The 17,611-nt window shown below is 35.0% G+C and overlaps 1 protein-coding gene across 1 annotated transcript in view; it reads left to right on the top strand.

Moving 5' to 3' along the window:
- The window catches only part of LOC306803965 (uncharacterized protein), a gene marked incomplete at its 5' end in the record, with an annotated part of 42,635 nt that overhangs the window by 20,000 nt on the left and 5,024 nt on the right, over positions 1 to 17,611 (top strand). The window contains 4 exons of the mRNA XM_079309987.1: positions 7,099 to 7,187; positions 7,938 to 8,048; positions 12,120 to 12,195; positions 16,775 to 16,861. Coding sequence (XP_079166113.1) covers positions 7,099 to 7,187; positions 7,938 to 8,048; positions 12,120 to 12,195; positions 16,775 to 16,803 — 305 coding nt within the window. The 3' untranslated portion in view covers positions 16,804 to 16,861. The remainder of the gene's footprint in view (positions 1 to 7,098; positions 7,188 to 7,937; positions 8,049 to 12,119; positions 12,196 to 16,774; positions 16,862 to 17,611) is intronic.

The raw sequence follows: 17,611 nt of genomic DNA, 5'->3' as shown, positions 1-17,611 counted from the left end.
AATGTAAAATCTGGTTTTATCTTTTTTATTTTTTCCTTTTTAATTTTTTATGTTGGCAGTAATCTGAATTAAAAGAGCTGTAGGCCCCTCCCTTATTTATTTCTTTGATGATTTATTTTGAACTAGTAGTATTTTCTTGTGCCTAGACAAAGGGTTTAAAAAGGTGTTTGTGAAACAAACTTTTTCTTGAATTGTCATATTGATAATATTAAAGTGAAAAACCCATATCCTTCAGTCCATTGATCTATCAACAGAAAACTTTACTCTGGTCAGAATTTTTAATATAAACATTTTGTTCAGAAGAAAAAATGTAAAAAAATTTCAGGATTTTAGCCCTTTTTAAATGTTTTCAGAACATCTTCAAGAGAACAAAGAGATTTCTATGTATCATTAAGCTTATCTCTTTTTTTGTCTTAGTTATCACTTTTTTTTTTTTCCTGGTACATTTCAGAGAATTGAGAACTGTAATAACTATCATATTACAGTTAAAAATTTCTTATATAGTAAGACCAAGTGTATTAATATTGTCAGAGACTTAAATATGGAAATGGGGTATTAATCACATTTCATGCAAATTGCAGAACGTAGGCTATTGAGAGAGATTAGAAGTTATCTCATGATAAAAGAGCTCTATCAGAAAAGAACATTCTCTTAAGTAGTTTTTGTCTCCATGTAAGTATTTTGTACTATTGTTTTCTAATAAGTCATCTGACATTCAAATAGGAAAGCCCTAGATCTGGGAAATGAGGGGCTAGGATGGAACCAAAGGGCGTAAGGATGTTCAAGTGACACCTGAGATTATCTCTGAGGTGCATCAGAGGCAATGGAGCAGAGGAGATTTTACAGAATGCCGGCTGAAAACCTTGGTCCTTGTTTTCTGGGGAATGCAGCTTCCTCAGCTCTCAGCTGAAGCCCATGTTTTCTGGCAGCTTGGACCCTTCTTTTAGCTCACTGATGTCTCCTGTGTCTCAAGTGCCAACACTCTCCAGAGACTGAAGCCCCCCTTCCTTCACCTGTGGTGAGCAGAATTCCTTTGTCACTGCTCAGGGCAGCAGCACCTCAGTGTGGGGAGCAGGTGCTTGCTGAGGGATGACCCCAAATTTTGGCACTCAGATCCCTGTTCTGCAGGAGTGGAGCCAGCTATAGGCAGTTTCCTGTGCCTCACTTGCCATAGCCATTTGCACTGGTAGAATAACTCTCTTTTACAAATCTGGGCAACTTGATGGCATTCCAGGAGTTAAAGGCTTGTCAATCCCCCAACACTTCCAGGGGTTGCTTCTTCTTTGTTGTGTGCTGTGGAGGAACTGAGCACTGGCCTTCTTGCCTGGAAATGTTTAGCTGAGCTTTCCTTCTTTGGTGCATTTTAACTCCCTCTGAGCCTTTTTGTGCAGCTTCTTTTATTTTGAGAAAAGTAGACTCTGAGGAATCACGTGCAAATCAGCTCTCAGGGAATTGCAAGAGTATGCAGGAATCCTTGCTTTTGTTATCCCTGTTTTGGCAGCACTGTTGAAGGATGTCCTCACATGATGCCAGTTAGAAGCAAAAGCTCATTTTTATTGGATGCTCCAGATCAACAGCTTCCCAGGTTTATTGAAGTATTTTGAAATCCTCTTAAAGTGTGTTGTATACCATTTGCTTTGAAGGAAAAATCTATTATACTTTTGTTCTGTCTGGTGGAAAAAAATGTTTGCTTTTCCTGTCTCTGAATGCACCCGGCGATTCTGTAGCTAGAAAAGCTGAATTACCATTTTTGTCTGTGTTTTTTTGTTTTTGCAGATCTGCTGTCCAAACCAGCATGCTGTGTTATGCCAATCCAGAGCCTTGTCAGCATGGCAGACAGCTGTAGTTAGAATACAAGGCTTTTGTGTTCCTCCCACCCCCTCATCTCTCAGGTTTTATTCCACTTCTTTGAGCAGTGGACACGTTCCTGCCAGTCTCAGTGTTTTAATTTAATTTGGGCACAGACTATATAAAATTGAACAGATGTCTGAAAGCAGAGAAGAGAAGACCATAAAATGAACCACGTGCTCAGCTTCACTCGAACCAAGCAATGCTGTATTTTTTTTTGTCCTCATTGCCACAAAGATCAAATGTGGCTTGGAGCTGTGTGACAAGAGGATCCAACATGGGGAGAGAGGTTAGGAGACTGGAATTGGACTAAATTTTCTTTGCTGTGTATTTTTGAAGTGTGTTTTCAAGACTGAGTGTTTCTTCATCTTCTATATTACCAACATTCATTTCTCCAAAGTAAAGTGAAGGTTATATATGCCCAGTAAATTAGAAAAAATATTTTTAAAAAAGAGTAATAAAAAAGAGAAAATATTTTTCAACTCTTGCCCCGAAAACACAACTTGACATTATTTTCAATGGTCATAGAAAGTGTTGGTTTCCAAGACATCCCTGGAAATATAGGGTAGTTCCATCCATTAGGCAGGCCAGGAATTCCACAGCATAAAATTTCACTGCCTAAAAGAACCCATTAATCAGAAGATAAGTTGTACAAATTAACCTGAAATACTGAACTTTTAAAAATGCTTTACTTTTGAAGACATTTAACAGTATTTTTTTACCTCAAGGTAATATAATAAATGAGATTAATTACATAATTTTTAAAAAATGTCATGGTTGTGACATGATAGTGATATTCATATGTGATATCATGCCTTAAGATTGAGCCAGTTCTTGCAGCAGATTTTTCTGCATGAATGTCTCCAGTAGACATATTTTCTTACCACTGTCTAAACTGATGAAGAAATACATGCTCTAAAAGATTTATTAATCCTACAAATAGGTTAACAGGGGTTACATTAAGTTTACAGGCTTAAAAATTATTGTATTTTGAAAATAAAGCTTTTGTTTTAGGAGTCAGAGTTTGCATGTGATGGGCAATTCTCTGGTTTTCCTCCCACCCACTTGTACCTTGATGTCTTTCAATTATGGTACCTACAGATGTAGAAAAGTGTGTAAATGGTAATATCATTATAAAGGTAGTAAGTAGGAAAAAAAATTGAGACTGAAGCTGGATTTGAAGATGATTGTCTTTAATTTCTTGGTAGTTGACTCTCATTGATGTCTCTTTTCTTATCATTCCTGCAGTAGTTAACATTGATGGAGACATATTTATCCTGTATTATAATCCTCTCTTTCCTACTGAAGGCTTTAAAATTGTTCAGTTGAAAACTTTAAAAGCTTTTGTTGGAGGAGTTTATTACATGTGCATCTGAAAAGAAAATTGAGAAAAGCACTGAAACTGAAATTTCAGAATTTAATGTATCATCTTGGAAAGCAATATAAATGGATCCCCTTTCCAGGAGCACTTTTATACATGTCTTTATATTCATATGCATGGGTATTAAGTAACTATGACCCTAAATTTGAAATATCTGACTATGGAACCAACTATTTGCCTTTGTGACATATGTGGAAAATGGGAGTAGGAGTAGGATACACAAAGTCTCAGCAAGGAAAATGAGGATGTGTAACTCCAGTTGTTGGTCACTACTGTAAAAACAGTGTCAAATTATATTGGATAGTCAGCCCTAGCAATTGAAAATGTCATAGTTCTCTAAATGTGTTACTGGCATCTAAACAATATCCACTTTTAGATCTTTCAGGAGTTTTATGAAAATGCATGAGAAAGTTTGCTTAAATGACAGTTTTACAAAGAAAATATGCTTGGGAGGCTGTAGGTATTTTTCAGTAGTGTATTCAGGAACTGCCACTTCATAAAACAGTTTTTAATATGTACATTCTCACTTATGGACAGTTTTTGCAATTGCTAAACCATAGGCATCATTAAAGGTGGATTTTTTTTTTCTCTTTTTTTTTTTTTTTTTTTTAATTTATTTTATTTACCAGTAATATTTACACAGTGACCACCCATTCACTTTGTCTAGTTTCCTAGAGAGCATCTGTGAAATTTCTGTAAATCAGTAGGAAAATGTGTGGAAAGCAGCTGGGAAACTGGGAAGGCACTGGGAAATTTTCTAGGAAGCACTTAGTAAATTCCTGAAAGCTGGGACAGAATTCCTAGAAAACAGAGGGTGATTTTCCAAAAAACACATGGGGGAAAATGCCTTCAGAGAAAGGGGAAATTTCCTGAATAAATAAAGTTTTATGACCTAGAAAATGGAAGGTAGAAAAAGGAGAGCAGCCCAAATGAATACTTTCAACAACACACTTAGAATTTCTTGGAAGTTGACTGTGGATTCCCCAAAAGCACACAAGAAAATCTTACAAAGCCAAGGGGAAATTCCCAAAAATCTTGTGCAAAGTTATGGACATGGGGAAATTTGTGAAAAGTGGGGAAGATGTGGAAAATTTCCCAGAAAGCTGAGGGTATTCCTCGAAAGCAGTAGAATGCACTCCTGAAAACAATGAGGTAAAATCCCATGATTTGGGGTGTGGATGGATACTCCTAGAAAGCAGAAGGGGAATTTTCCAGAAATCATGTGGGAATTTGATGGAAAACAGAGAGGAATTCCAGACAATGACAGGTGGCAGCTCATGATACTTTTCAAAGTGAAGCATAAAACTTGTACCAAGCTCTTCAAGTTATTGATCCTAAGTCTTACAGCAAACATGCATGAAGACTGAAAATACTGAATAGAAAATACTTTTGTATCAAATATTTCAATTGTTATTTCAAATATTATTTCAAATATTTTTGTTGGAAAAATCAGATTGCTTCTCTGATAGTGAAAATGTCTTTTGAACATGATTGCAAGGTTTACATTAGTTTATTAATAGCTAATCAATATTGTAGGATTTTTAAATGGTTGCAGTAGTTTTTATGATTATCTGTTTTTTAATGAACCCCATCCATTTGGAAGGAAACTAGAAGGTGGCAGCCTTGTGATGATAACTGAAGTGAAAGACAAGACCACTGTCAAAAATAAACCATTAAAAACTTCAGGAAAAGAGTAAATATCTTGTAGATGCATGATATTCTTCAAATTATTCCTAGCTTTCTTATTATCTGATGATTGTCCTCTTCCAATATCTGTTTGAGCAGCAAGACACAAGTCATATTAGATACAGAATTTCTCTTTTCAGTTGTGGAGATGTTTATTCTCATTTTTCAGGTAGTCCTTTGTGTCTCCCTGTGGCAGAAACCTGAAGCATATATGTTTTGAAAATACTCAAGCTCTTCTGTCAAACTGTGTAATTCAAGGCTCTTATTCTTTCATGAAAGAATAATTGAGAATATATTAGAACATATTAGATTGCAAAGGAACCAAATCCCTTCAAAGGATGAATGCAATTAAACAGTGTTTCTTTTTTAAGTATTTGAGTTTTTATCAATAAAGTAAAGGTAAAAATAAGGAACTTAAAAAGTGTTCAACTCACAAATCACTATGAATACCACAGTGCCAATTTTTGCCTAAATTTTGTGGCGGAGCTGACAGATAAGATTTCAGGACTTTATAATGGCAGCGTGCATTATATATACTGCAGTAGCATATGTAAAATAATATTTACTGTTAGATGCATGTGTAATATTTTTTGGGGGATATTAAATTGTTTGGAAGTCTCATTTGACTGAAGTATTGCAGTTTTAATTCCTAGTTGCTGAAAAGTTGCATTTTAATTTTTTTCAAGGTTCGGTAATCAGATTTTCTAAAAACCATTTTAAATGCATTAAATGGAAGAGGCTGTAAGGTAAATCCATACTTAGCCCTTGATTTGAAATAATTGCATTTTCTTGTACATTTAAAAAATGCATATATTTTGAAAGATTGATGGTTTTTTGTAGTAAACACAATATTGACAATATTTGTGGCTGGGCAATTGTCCTTTGCCTTCTGTCCATAAAATACTAAGTGCATTGGGGTTCTAGGCCATCACTACAGCTGGAGCATTGCAATTAATTATATATTGTTATTGCATTAGAAGAAACTATACTAAGAGAGAACAAATTCATTACATTCTCCCTTTTATTAATATTAGCAGACATATCTTGTAATGGAGCTGTGTGAGGATGTGGAGAACTTAAAAATTGCTTTGTGGTAAAGGGCATTTTACAGAAAATGAGACAGGAGACATCATTCAAAGCCTTGCTTCAGAAAAACTGTAATTACATTCCTCTGTTTCTCCCCTATGTTCATTGATTTTGAGGGTTCATACATTTACAAACAGTTACTGATTGATATTTTATCTCTTATTTATTTCATAGGATAAAAATATTCCAGTAAATGAAAAGTAAAATACACTACATGAATGTTTTTTAAGAACTTCATTTTTCTTATGGGTACAACATGTGCTGGCATTTTCTTTTAATTCTCTTCCTGCACCACTATGGCAATAACTGTGTTATTATTTCTTAGCTTGCAACTGCTTTCCATTATAACTTTAACTTAGTTCAGTTGTTATATGTACAGTGTATTACAAGAGGTAAAAAAGCAGAAGTGGATTGTTCCTGATACTTCCTAACAGCATATGTTATATTTAGGGTTCAGTAAACATCAGCATTTTCATCCACCATTCTGAACCATTGCAATTCTGCACAGTCCACAACAGATTAACCTATCCAGCCAAAAAATTTAGATTTTGTACATAGTGCAGGACTTGGAATTCTTGGGGTTTTTTTTTGCAAATAAATTAATTATTAAGCTCTTTGTTACAACATAATGCTTTTAGGAGCTCTTCCTTTACCTCTTTTCCCAGAGAGATATCTGGTATTATGGAATGGTGCCTATTATAAGGCCTTGTTTCCTCTGGGCCCTCATCAGTAGGGCAAAACCCCTTGACTGGTTTGTATATAAAAATGAATTTCAGGTATGAACATACAGGGAAATTTGTTAAATAGACAAGATACACTCTACATTTTTTGTTAGATGATGTCAGATGATCTGATTTAAAAAAAACAAACCATTCCTTTCTTATAGGATTGTGGTGAGGAATGAGATTTCAAAATCTCAAATTCTTATACAGCTCCCTAAAAAAAATGAGGAAGATGGTTTTTGTTAGGCTGCCACTAGCTTAAAGTAAAATGCATGGAAACTAGTCATAGAAATTAATCAAAAGATTTTAGAGTGTTTCTGTCAGAATATGTTCACTGTAACTGATAACATTTTATTTCTTACTCTCTCTTGGCAGGTATTGTTTGCAGAGACCTAAAACTGGAAAGCATTTTAGTTAAAAGCAGTGACATCAGTGAAATAAATGAAGTGAAATTAAACATAAAGGTAAGACAACTGCAGCAGTTTGGCTTCAAGAACCATTTTTAATATCCAGATATTACTGGGAGACCTGATTTTGATACCTATTAATAGATTTTGAAAAGGGTTAATAAATTGTGTTATTAGGGAAAAAAATAATTTGGAAGCTAAGAGCCACTGTTGAAAAAAATATGATTTTTTTAATGGTAAGTACATTTCTTGGTCAATTAAAAAAAAATTCCTTAAAGTAACCATACCTTGTTCATCCAGATCTACATTTGCATAGTCCCAAGCCATTAGTTACAGGAAGCCAGCAGATGCTGTGAGATGTAATTAATATTTAAATTAGGTGTGCTTTCAATTTAAAGTAAATCTGTTAGTAATTCAGAAAAAACTTATTTACATGGTATCTTGATTGAAATTCAAGCATATAATAGGATTATTTTTATATTAATAAGTATTTGCTGCCTAAACACAATGTTCCATATGCTTACATATTCTTTTGTATTGAAGAAAACAGTCTTTGATGCTTTATAAATCATGTGTTAATTGTGCATCACTAATTTGCTATTTTACTAGTAGTTCCTGTTAAAATGTAGGCATCACCAGGTAGAACTGAATTGTTGGAATTTACTGTCTGGGATGGAAAACCCTAGGCTGAGAAGCATTTTAGACACTGAAGTGGACAACTGAGTGGTTTATAATGGATAAATCCAGACTGCAAAACTCTTTTTTTTTTTTTTTTTTTTTTTTCTCTTTTTTTTTCCTGTTGTTTAGACTTGTGCATCTTTACACAATCTCGTGCTCATTTTAAGAAACATCATTGTGGATTTCTCTGTACCCTTCAGTTTGGGGCAGTGTGTGCCTTTCTTCCTGAAAATACCAGAGGTAGGTAAGACTTTGATAAATTTTCTGTGTTTTCCACAGGTTTTCCATCCTTTCATTCAACTCACCACTTCCATCAATAGAAACCACCACGGGAAGCTGTTCTTTTTTCATGGCCTTGCTTTATGTACCCCTTTGGAGCAGCAACCAGCACACTCTGTCCTCTCTCCTGCAAGGTGCAAACATTTTTTTCTATGTTTCATCCTGTGAATGAGGTCAGATCTTTCATCACTTTCCTTGTTCCTCTCATTTTAGAGGAGAATAACTCCTAAATTACTTCAGTGGGAGAAGTTGAAAACACAGAACCAAGCCCCAAAGCTGGTGTGGCCAGCAGCAATTAAAGTGACTACAGGAAAGGAGAGATCCATCACACAGTGTGAGATATAAAACAGCTAGAAACAACATTTAAGTACTTCAGACTTTCAAGCTTGAGGCAGAAAACGTTACATGTCAGGCTAAGGTTCTCATCCTCCTATTTTTGGCTGTTAGAAAGTCTTCCTGGATCTTTATGATTTTCTGTTTTTAGGCAGGATATGCAGACAGAATTATGGGACAAATCCAGATGTGGCTGGTGGAAGAGGTTCTTCCATGAGGCACACGAGTACATGGCCCAGGTGCATACTGGCATGGTGCTGAGATGAAATTTTATTATGCATAGAAATACCTTCTTTTTCCACCTCTCAGCATCAGGACATTCCTTCCTGAACTCGTGGATACTGATATCTTCAAATGTATGTATTGTCTCACAGATGTTGATATGAAAAGTGTAAAATTTAAAAGTATGCTGAAGAATTTGACTTCTCCATGTATTGCACTTGAATAAGGCTTTACATATGAGATAAAACCCTATCTTGTTTAAAAAAAAATTTAAAAATCAACATTTTTTTTCCAGCCTTTGAAATGTCCTCTCCATGAACAGTTGTACCTTTCTGGTAAGTCTTCTTTTAACTCTGTATCAGTCTGGTGGTAAACTCTCTCTGGTGACACAGCTAATTTTTGGCTACTGATATGATGCAGAAAATATGAGAATCTCCAGCTAAACAGTGGGAATAAATAATAAGCAATACTTTTTTTTAGGCAGTTTCCATCCCGAGAATGTGCCTACTCCAGTGTATGTGACTTCTTAATACTTGATGTTGAAATGGAAGGTGATAAACCCCCAACACCACAAAAGCAGATAATTATGATGTAGCCTGCCCAAAGGACATGCTTTTCAGGGCTTTTCCCTTGTCTTTTTAGGCAATGAAAACATTGCATTACATTACTCAAAGATTTGTTACCTTTTCTGATTTATACCACATGCTTCACTCTATTATCCAAAATAGCATTCTTTTTTTTTTTTTAAATTCTGTGCAGTCTGTTTCTCAATAGTTTATAACAGCAGATTTCACAGCTTGCTCATAACAAACTGAAGCAAAAACGAAATAATTTTTGGGGGAAGATAATTAGTCTTTCCAACATTCTGATTTATTAAATACTAGTAGCATTAAATACTCTTGAAATGAGGGGGTTGTACAGGATAAAATTCCTTTCCAATTTAGCAATCATGACAGAAACATAGAGTCTCATCACTGCAAGGGGCCTTGAGTTTGATTTATTCCTCTGTCCAAAGGAAGAAGCAGCTGTACTGAGGTCATTTCTGATGAGTATTTGTGCAAAGTGTACTTAAAGACCTCCAGTAATGGAGACCCCATCATCTTCCAAGGCACTCAGTTCTGATGCTTCATTATCCTCCTAGAAATTTCTCCTGCTGTCTGCCCTGAACCTTCAGTTTGACAATCAGCTTAAACTTATACCTGCAGGCCCTGATCTAATCACTTTTTTCATTATAAAGTTTCAGTTAACTCACCTGCAGCCACATAATTGCTCCAGCTGACCTGAGGGAGGTGGTGGAATCCTGTGAAAGGGTGTGGAACTGCAGTTCACATTTTCACACTGTTATTTCCTCCCCTATCCAGCACAGATATGAAGAACAGGTAGGCACCTTCTTTTTGTCAGCAATCTGTTATTTCACTTCTCTCTTGGCCTCTTATTCTTTAAAGAGGACAGACAACTGCAAAACATGCCTTGACACAGCCTCCCACTTGGGCAACAAACAAGTTGCAAATGTTTTCTTAGAAGTAATTTTATGGACCTGTGAATTGCTTCTGTGATATTTCAATGTATTAAATTATTACATTAAAGACAGTACTTTGGATTACAAAATAATTTAAGGAAAACAGTATGAAAATCCTTACTAAAAGAGACATGTGTGACATTTTATGTTCCTCTTGTAACCCCAAAGCCTGTCAGCCTGTCCTGCATGTAGATTTGTTCCTGACAGGTGCATAATATCTGCTACTCACCTCTTTGTTTTCTTCTAGGTGCCTATTAATTTCAGTATTTTCCTGGGACTTAAAATTATTGGGATACTTCTACAATTCTTTAATGCCAGATTTTTTACTCTCTTACAGATAGATACCATGATTGCCTTTTTCAGTTTTCAAGTATTTTATCTGCCTCCCACTAATGGTTCTTGAAGAGCTAATAGCTCTGAGAAGTCTTGTCACTTATAAAGTACTCCAGAATGAATTTTATCGGTTACAGCTGATTTTAAAATTTCCAACTCAAGTGCTTGCTGACCTTTCTCTTCCCTGTAAAAGACTGAGGTCTTGCCCCTTTGTCATTGATATTGATTGGACTATTCACTGCTTGCACTTGACATTTTGGTTAAAATTGATGCAAGAAGACATTAAATACATTTGCCTTCTAAGCATCATCAATCAGTTGAGTTCTTGCTTGAATACAACACCGATGTCTTTATTCACTGTCTTCCCACCACTCATGTTCTTATAGATTATTTCATTTTGAGTTACATCACTTGCTAGTTGCTCCTCATTTTTTCTTTCTGATTTTGCCTCTCTATGCTTATGGTCTTATTTCCATTTTTTTGTGTTCTGCCTTGTTCTGTGTGAGACTCAAATTCAAAATTTAATCACATTGGTTTAGTAATAAAGAAAAGATATAAAACTCATATCAGCTTCCTGAGTTGGTAATTTTATTTTGTGTAGGATATGTATTAAAGGATATAAATGCTTCTAATGTTTTCTTAGTATGTTAATAGCATGAATTACTGATAGTTTAAAATTTTAATAAAATGATTGATTAAAAATGAGTCCCAATGTCAAGTTTGGCCACTTTGACAATATCAATAGTTAGAATTTCCTTTAAAATTTTATTTACCAGTTGTGGTATTATTAAGTTAACCATTTCAAGATCCTGGTCATAATAATTAGATATTTGAAGCTTGGTGCCTACCTAAGACATAAAAAAATCTGAGATCACAGTTCAACAGTTCAACAACTTTTTTGATTTGGTGGGACAACACCAAATAAAATATTACTGTCATTTTCCTCTTCAAAGATTTTTACATTTTGTTCCTTGCTGGGACTAAGTATGTCACCTCCTCTGATTCTGGAATTAAAAACCATAGACTTTGCTGTGAACTCAGCCACATCTCCCATGATGCAGCAGATCAAATCTCACTGAGATGGCCCCAAACCAGCATCTTTCTGACTTCTGACTGAAATAATATAAACTGAGCAAGGAATAGGTGCTAATTTGTGAATTTTAATCTAGGACTGAAATAGTGGGTTTGAAAATTTTTGTTTGAGAGTATTTTGGCACAGATTTTTTTTCATCATCTGATGTGTTCAAGAAACAATGTGTTTGTTTCTATGTGCTACCCTTATGTCTGGTCAAAACCAAGTTTGGGTGATGTCTTGCAGTACTTTAGTCAGTGTGTTATGGATGTTACTTTAATAACTTACTGTAGAGAAGAAGAGTACTAAGTTTAATCACACAGCTAATGTCACAATGTCACCACCCCCTTAACAGCTAAATGATAAAAGTGAGGACACATCAGCATGAATTGTTAAGGCCTGTACATTATTCATTTAAACATCTGCTGTTGGTTCCTCTTTACATATGGGAATAAATTATACCACATCAGCACATTCTTCATGCTTTGTGTTTAAGCATTTTAAAGTTTTTTTTTTTCTATTATTAATACTATTTTTTCTGCTTGGTTGGCAGCCCATGAAGTTATCAGTGCCTTTGACTACAGCCAACAGTGTGACATTTGGAGCACAGGTGTCATTATGTACATGCTGTAAGTAGCTTGTAAAAGTAATATAAAATGTACAGACCCATTTATAATACAAGTACTTACAATTTTGCACTGAAATAAAAAATAAGCCTGTGTGCTAAATCTTCACCAAAGAGTGAACTTTTATAATTACTTGTATGCAAACAATAAAAACTTCTATGCAAAATGAAGAAAAAGATACAGTTCAACATTAAAATTTGAGTATTTGATTTATGGACCACTAAATAGTCTGGAAATAACAGAATATTGCAGTGATGCACCAAAAAATCAAACTGAGAGTTAAGACCTCTATTTTTCATTGTTGTCTGGGTCTACAAATGAGGACTGAGAAGTTGATTTGCAGATTGTTGGTCCAATTCTGACATGGATGGCACAAACTGTGCAATCAGGGTAAAATAAAGTCCTTTCTTTTCCACCTCTGACTGTGGTGACTCTGTAACTGAGACGTTCCAGGGCTGCCAGATCTCCCTGTACAGGTAAACTGTATGTCTTGGAAGTTTGTTAGTTTGCTGGTATAAGAGGAAGAAATGAAACTTTATCTTTGTAAGATGACACGGATATTTATATTGAAGTCTTTCATAACTTAGAACATTTATCTTAGCTATAAAGTAATTATTCCTCTCTGAAAAATTTTAACCCACCTATGCTAGCTAAAAAATATGAAAAAATACCCCAGTCATTGAAAATTAATTGTACAAAAAGATGTAAATTACTGTGCAACTCAAATGTCACTTTTTTTTTTTTCAGGGATGTTTTTCTGTCATAATGCATTTACATATCTTTTCTCCCCATTTTGTGTTTTTCTTCTCCCAGTTACCACCAGAAAATGCTTTAATGCCAATATTTTAGAGCACAACCATTATTTCATTGGTTATTATTTCTGTTCTGTGGTTGTTTTGCTTCTGTTGCATACCTATGACTTCATACATGGACCTGTGGATACAGACACAGTTTCACAACCTCCTCTTTTCTGGATTTTCTTAGTTGGATTTTTCTTTTCACTCAATTTTGTTTCCTCAGCTTCTTTTCTGTAGAATTAGCTCACTTTTTGTGTCAGCACAGAAAGTGCTCATAGCTTTATTGCCTTTATTTTTATTCATTTTTCATTTCTAAAATCCATGTGTAAAATTTATGCTGATACAGATTGAGTTTAATTGTTGTGCTTCATGATATTAATGTCTGCATCATACTAGTAGGATTTGTACAACATAGTAGAATATATTATGAAATGTTTGGTAGAACTGGAGTGGCTCGACTGGCTAATAAGAATCCAGAGCTGTGCCTGCAATCAGCACAATTCACAGCTCAGAACTTGTAAAATTCAGAGCAGTGAACTGTGTTGATTGCAGCTGGAGCTTAGAACTTCTGACCTTCTTCCTTAATTAGCAATATAAATATTTCTTAAAATTAGCATTTTGTAATCACAACAGTGTCAGAACAAAGTAGCATTAATTCACCCCTTGTTGTGTTGACTACCCAAGAATGAAAACCGTGTATGAATTAATAGAATGCAATTCACACTGCTTTTTATTGCTTAATTTGGAAACAGTAATACAAAAGCCATAGGATCATCTTCTGATTTTAATTCTGCTTTTGCAAATTGCATTTCTTCCCACCCTGAATAATAGCTCGTGCTCCTCTAATGGGCTTAAGGATACTGTTAGAGGCATTATTGCTACCAGCACTGCTTTGACCCTTCCTGGCTCCAGCTAATGCTTCCCTGCTAAATTCCTGGCTGCCCTGCCACCCCTGATCATGCAGATGGCATATTACAAGTTGGTGCCAGGGCTGTTATTGTCACCAAAAGCTCTGTCTGCACCTAGATGGGGGACACAAGCCCCAGGGTGACTCTAGACCTCTGTCAATACACAGAGTTTCCTCTGCACGGTGGGGCAAGCCCAGCCTGGTGGGGTTTTATGTGCAATTTAAACAGTTCTCTACACTTCCCATTTCATTTCTATCTTAACACATACTAATAGCAGCATCCACAATAGTAACCAGCAAAAAGAAAATCCATTACATTACAAAAGTGTGCCAGCACATTGAAGGATTAGAGCAGCAAGAGTCCTGCTGCCTGTCATGCTCTGAGTGTGGCCCATGTGCTGCTGTCTAATAGGAAAAGGTCAGGGGATTCTTTTTCCTGGGCAATCTGCACTATTGGATTTCTTCCTCATTCTTCCAGGTATGCTCTGGCCCCCACAGTAGTTCTCAAAAACCTTTGTGCAGCTGAAGAAGCCTGGGATGACTAATAAATTACTTCCTGCATTACAGCAATAGGAAACCTATTAAGAAAGTGTGGTAATTCTTGCTCCTTTCTAAAGGCACAGAAAATTTCTTCACAGATTTTTCGAGGTGCCATGTGATATGTTTCACCTACTTAACTTGATTTCTTCAGCTAAAGTTATCTGTTGTCGGTCACTGCCTTAGTCTGGAGAGAATTTAGTCCTATCTGTGCATAGCAGAATAATGGGCATTGTCACCAGCCAATACTTAGGGTATCATGTCCTGTAATGAATGAATTCTGCTCCTTTTCTGTTCCTTAGAGTGAGTTCCATGTGGATTTAAGTCCTGAGAGAGATTGGGAAGGAGAACTGGAGGATAAAAGAAAACAGCAACTTTTGTTAAAGACATTTTGAGATTAAAAGTTTTGGGGGAAATGCACCAAAAAATTTAACGTTTTACCTTAAAAATTAAAACCATGTGAATGAAATAACACAATATTTTGCTTTGATATAAAGTGACAAACATCCTTCACCAGGATGTAACAACTACATTTTTCAGTACCTACTTCTGTGTTTTGGGAATAGAACTAAAAAAAATATATATTTGTTGCAAATAATTTATTGACTGAAGTTAGCTGCTTTTTTTTGTTGCTTGTTGGTTTGTTTTAAATGGTCACAAAAAGAGTATTAGTTTCTCACAAGTATTTGCTATGTAATTCTTGCAAGTCAGTTGTGCATGACTAGTATGATGTAAAATCCATTAGGAATTTAATCTTTGTTAGTTTTGATTGAAAACACAGACTCCATGATATGGTTTTCCATTCCATGTGATTAGTAAAACACAGATCAATGCTTACTTTCAAATATATTCTCTAATAATCATTTAGAGTTGATGTTTCTGGCTAATACTCCTGTTGGTACATCAAATGTCTGATATGGAAACTTCTTTTTTTATAGGAATACATTTTATCTTAGTTCAACATATATTTCATTTTTTAATTTGTTTTCACATTGTTAAGAGTACAGTCAGTGTAAAGGATCAGATGACACAGATTAAATTGAATATACAGATGCCACATTTATTCAAATATTTTGCTCAAAATAATAACAGAAAATAGATACAGGACAAGAATTCAGCTGAGATATATTTTTATGAACATATGTACTCTTAATTAGAACACTTATGGGTAGGTCTTCTTCACATTTTTCTGACATTTCTTTTTTATTATCCTATTTCTATTGATAAATAACTTTGGATGAGGCCAAACAAAGCAACAGTCCTACTACATATGTAAAGGAGATTCATCTAAATAGCAGAACAAAGAGTGAAGAATTGAAAATGATGCTTTGTTTTTCCCAGTATTTTTTGGTTTGGTTTTGTTTTGTTGTGAAAAATATGTCTTTTTGGAGCAGTAGAAAGATACTTCAGACTTCTGTAATTTTCTATGAATCAGAATTGCTTTGATTTACTCTGACTCCATGAAGTATAGCACCTGAGTCTGAGAATTGAACACATTTCATAGATTTTAAGAATTTAGATCTGACTTCTGAACATTAGTAGAATTGACTTTAGGGATACAATCACTTAGTATGTAGGACTAATCTGATTTATATAAAAAAAAATCTACAGAATAAAAGCCTACAGAATAAAAGTATCTAGTAATTCTTATAATGCATCCATGACTTTTATTTGAACTAAACCCTGGTATTAGAAAGACACCTGATGGGGACTCCAATGCTGAAATTGAGAGTTTTGTCTTGTTGTTTCAGTTCTTGTGACTCCTATTAACCCACTAGTCTAAAAACATTGGCCCACAAACTTCTGTTGGTTCTTATCACTGCAGTGTAGTGGTTGTTGGTACAGAATTGTTGAATTGTTTGATGGAAGATATTACTTGGACACAGAATCAAAAGAAATTATAAGTACACAGAGTTTACAGTAGACATTATTTCTGAGACAGAAACACTGCACACAGTGTCAGCAAGTTATCCAAGGGATTTGGGTGGGTGAATTAGGGAGTAACAAAATACTCTGTGAGTTCAGTTTAATATTTTCTAGTTGATACTTCAGCTGTTTCTTGGTAAACCTTTGGATACTACCTAAAAATCCATATAATAGCAATTACCTTTTACCTCTGTGGATACCTAGTGACAAAGATTAAATCTAAACCTCTTAATCTTTTTGCTTTGAATCTCTCTGAGAGATGCATTTTTAGAACTTGAGTCACTTTTCTAGAGGTCTCTGAAGTTTTCCCAGTCCTGACAACTTTTTGATTTCTGAGTGATTCCAGTTTTTACCTTACCTGTGAAAAAGAGTAGGTATTCATTCACTGACCCTAATTTTCTTGTACCTTTTATAGCAAGCTTGGAAGAAAAACTCTTGCACTAATAAGAAGGGGAGACCTCTGCTTTGAAAAATTTGGTCTGGGAAACAGTTACCAAGGCTGGTAAGTACACAATGCTCTCACAGAATAAATGTTGACTACATTGCAGGGAATTACAGTATTTGTGATATTTTTCTTAGCTTTTAAGTAGTACATGTTTTCTGAAAAGCAAAATTGATGATAAAACTAAATTGACATAAATGATATTGTGAACTGATTTCATAGCACTGTAAGAAGAAGGTCTCTGCTGTATTAAAACACTTGGTTGAAAATGTGTCTTGTTATTAGTAGAATTGAGAGGTTTGAAGTTGTGGTGTTTGTTCCTAGAAGAACAAGTTTTGAAACTATATCTGAAAGTTGATGCTGTTCACCAAATTACAGCTAATTAATTACTTGATAACCAGTGGGTAGCTGAATTTTGAAGAGATGCAATTTCTTTCCCTTGTATTCCTGTTACTTTTATGGTACAAAAAGTTGCTGTACTGCCTCAGTGGAACCCAGTAGGTTGGAAATTTTTTTAAAAAAGCAGTCTAAGCAACTTAGCACTTGTTAGGGGTCTGATCCAAAGCTCCCAAATACATTGGTATGTTTTGCTTATATCCCATGGACTTTTGATAAACCTTTTAACTAAGTTCACCTCTTTACATTGTATTCCTTGCCCAAACCAACTTCACCTGGTATCCCATAGGTTTTGACATAATGTGGAAGTATGGGTTTGGGTCAGGTTTGATTAATTCAATGATAAAACTTTTTTTTCTTTTCTATTAAAAAAAAAAAAAAAAGTGAAATGTAGTGTTGGAAGGGAACCTGAAA

The sequence above is a fragment of the Erithacus rubecula genome (assembly GCF_903797595.1).
Source record: "Erithacus rubecula genome assembly, chromosome: 6".
In the NCBI taxonomy this organism is placed as follows: domain Eukaryota; kingdom Metazoa; phylum Chordata; class Aves; order Passeriformes; family Muscicapidae; genus Erithacus; species Erithacus rubecula.
This window is presented reverse-complemented; position numbering and strand designations above follow the sequence as displayed.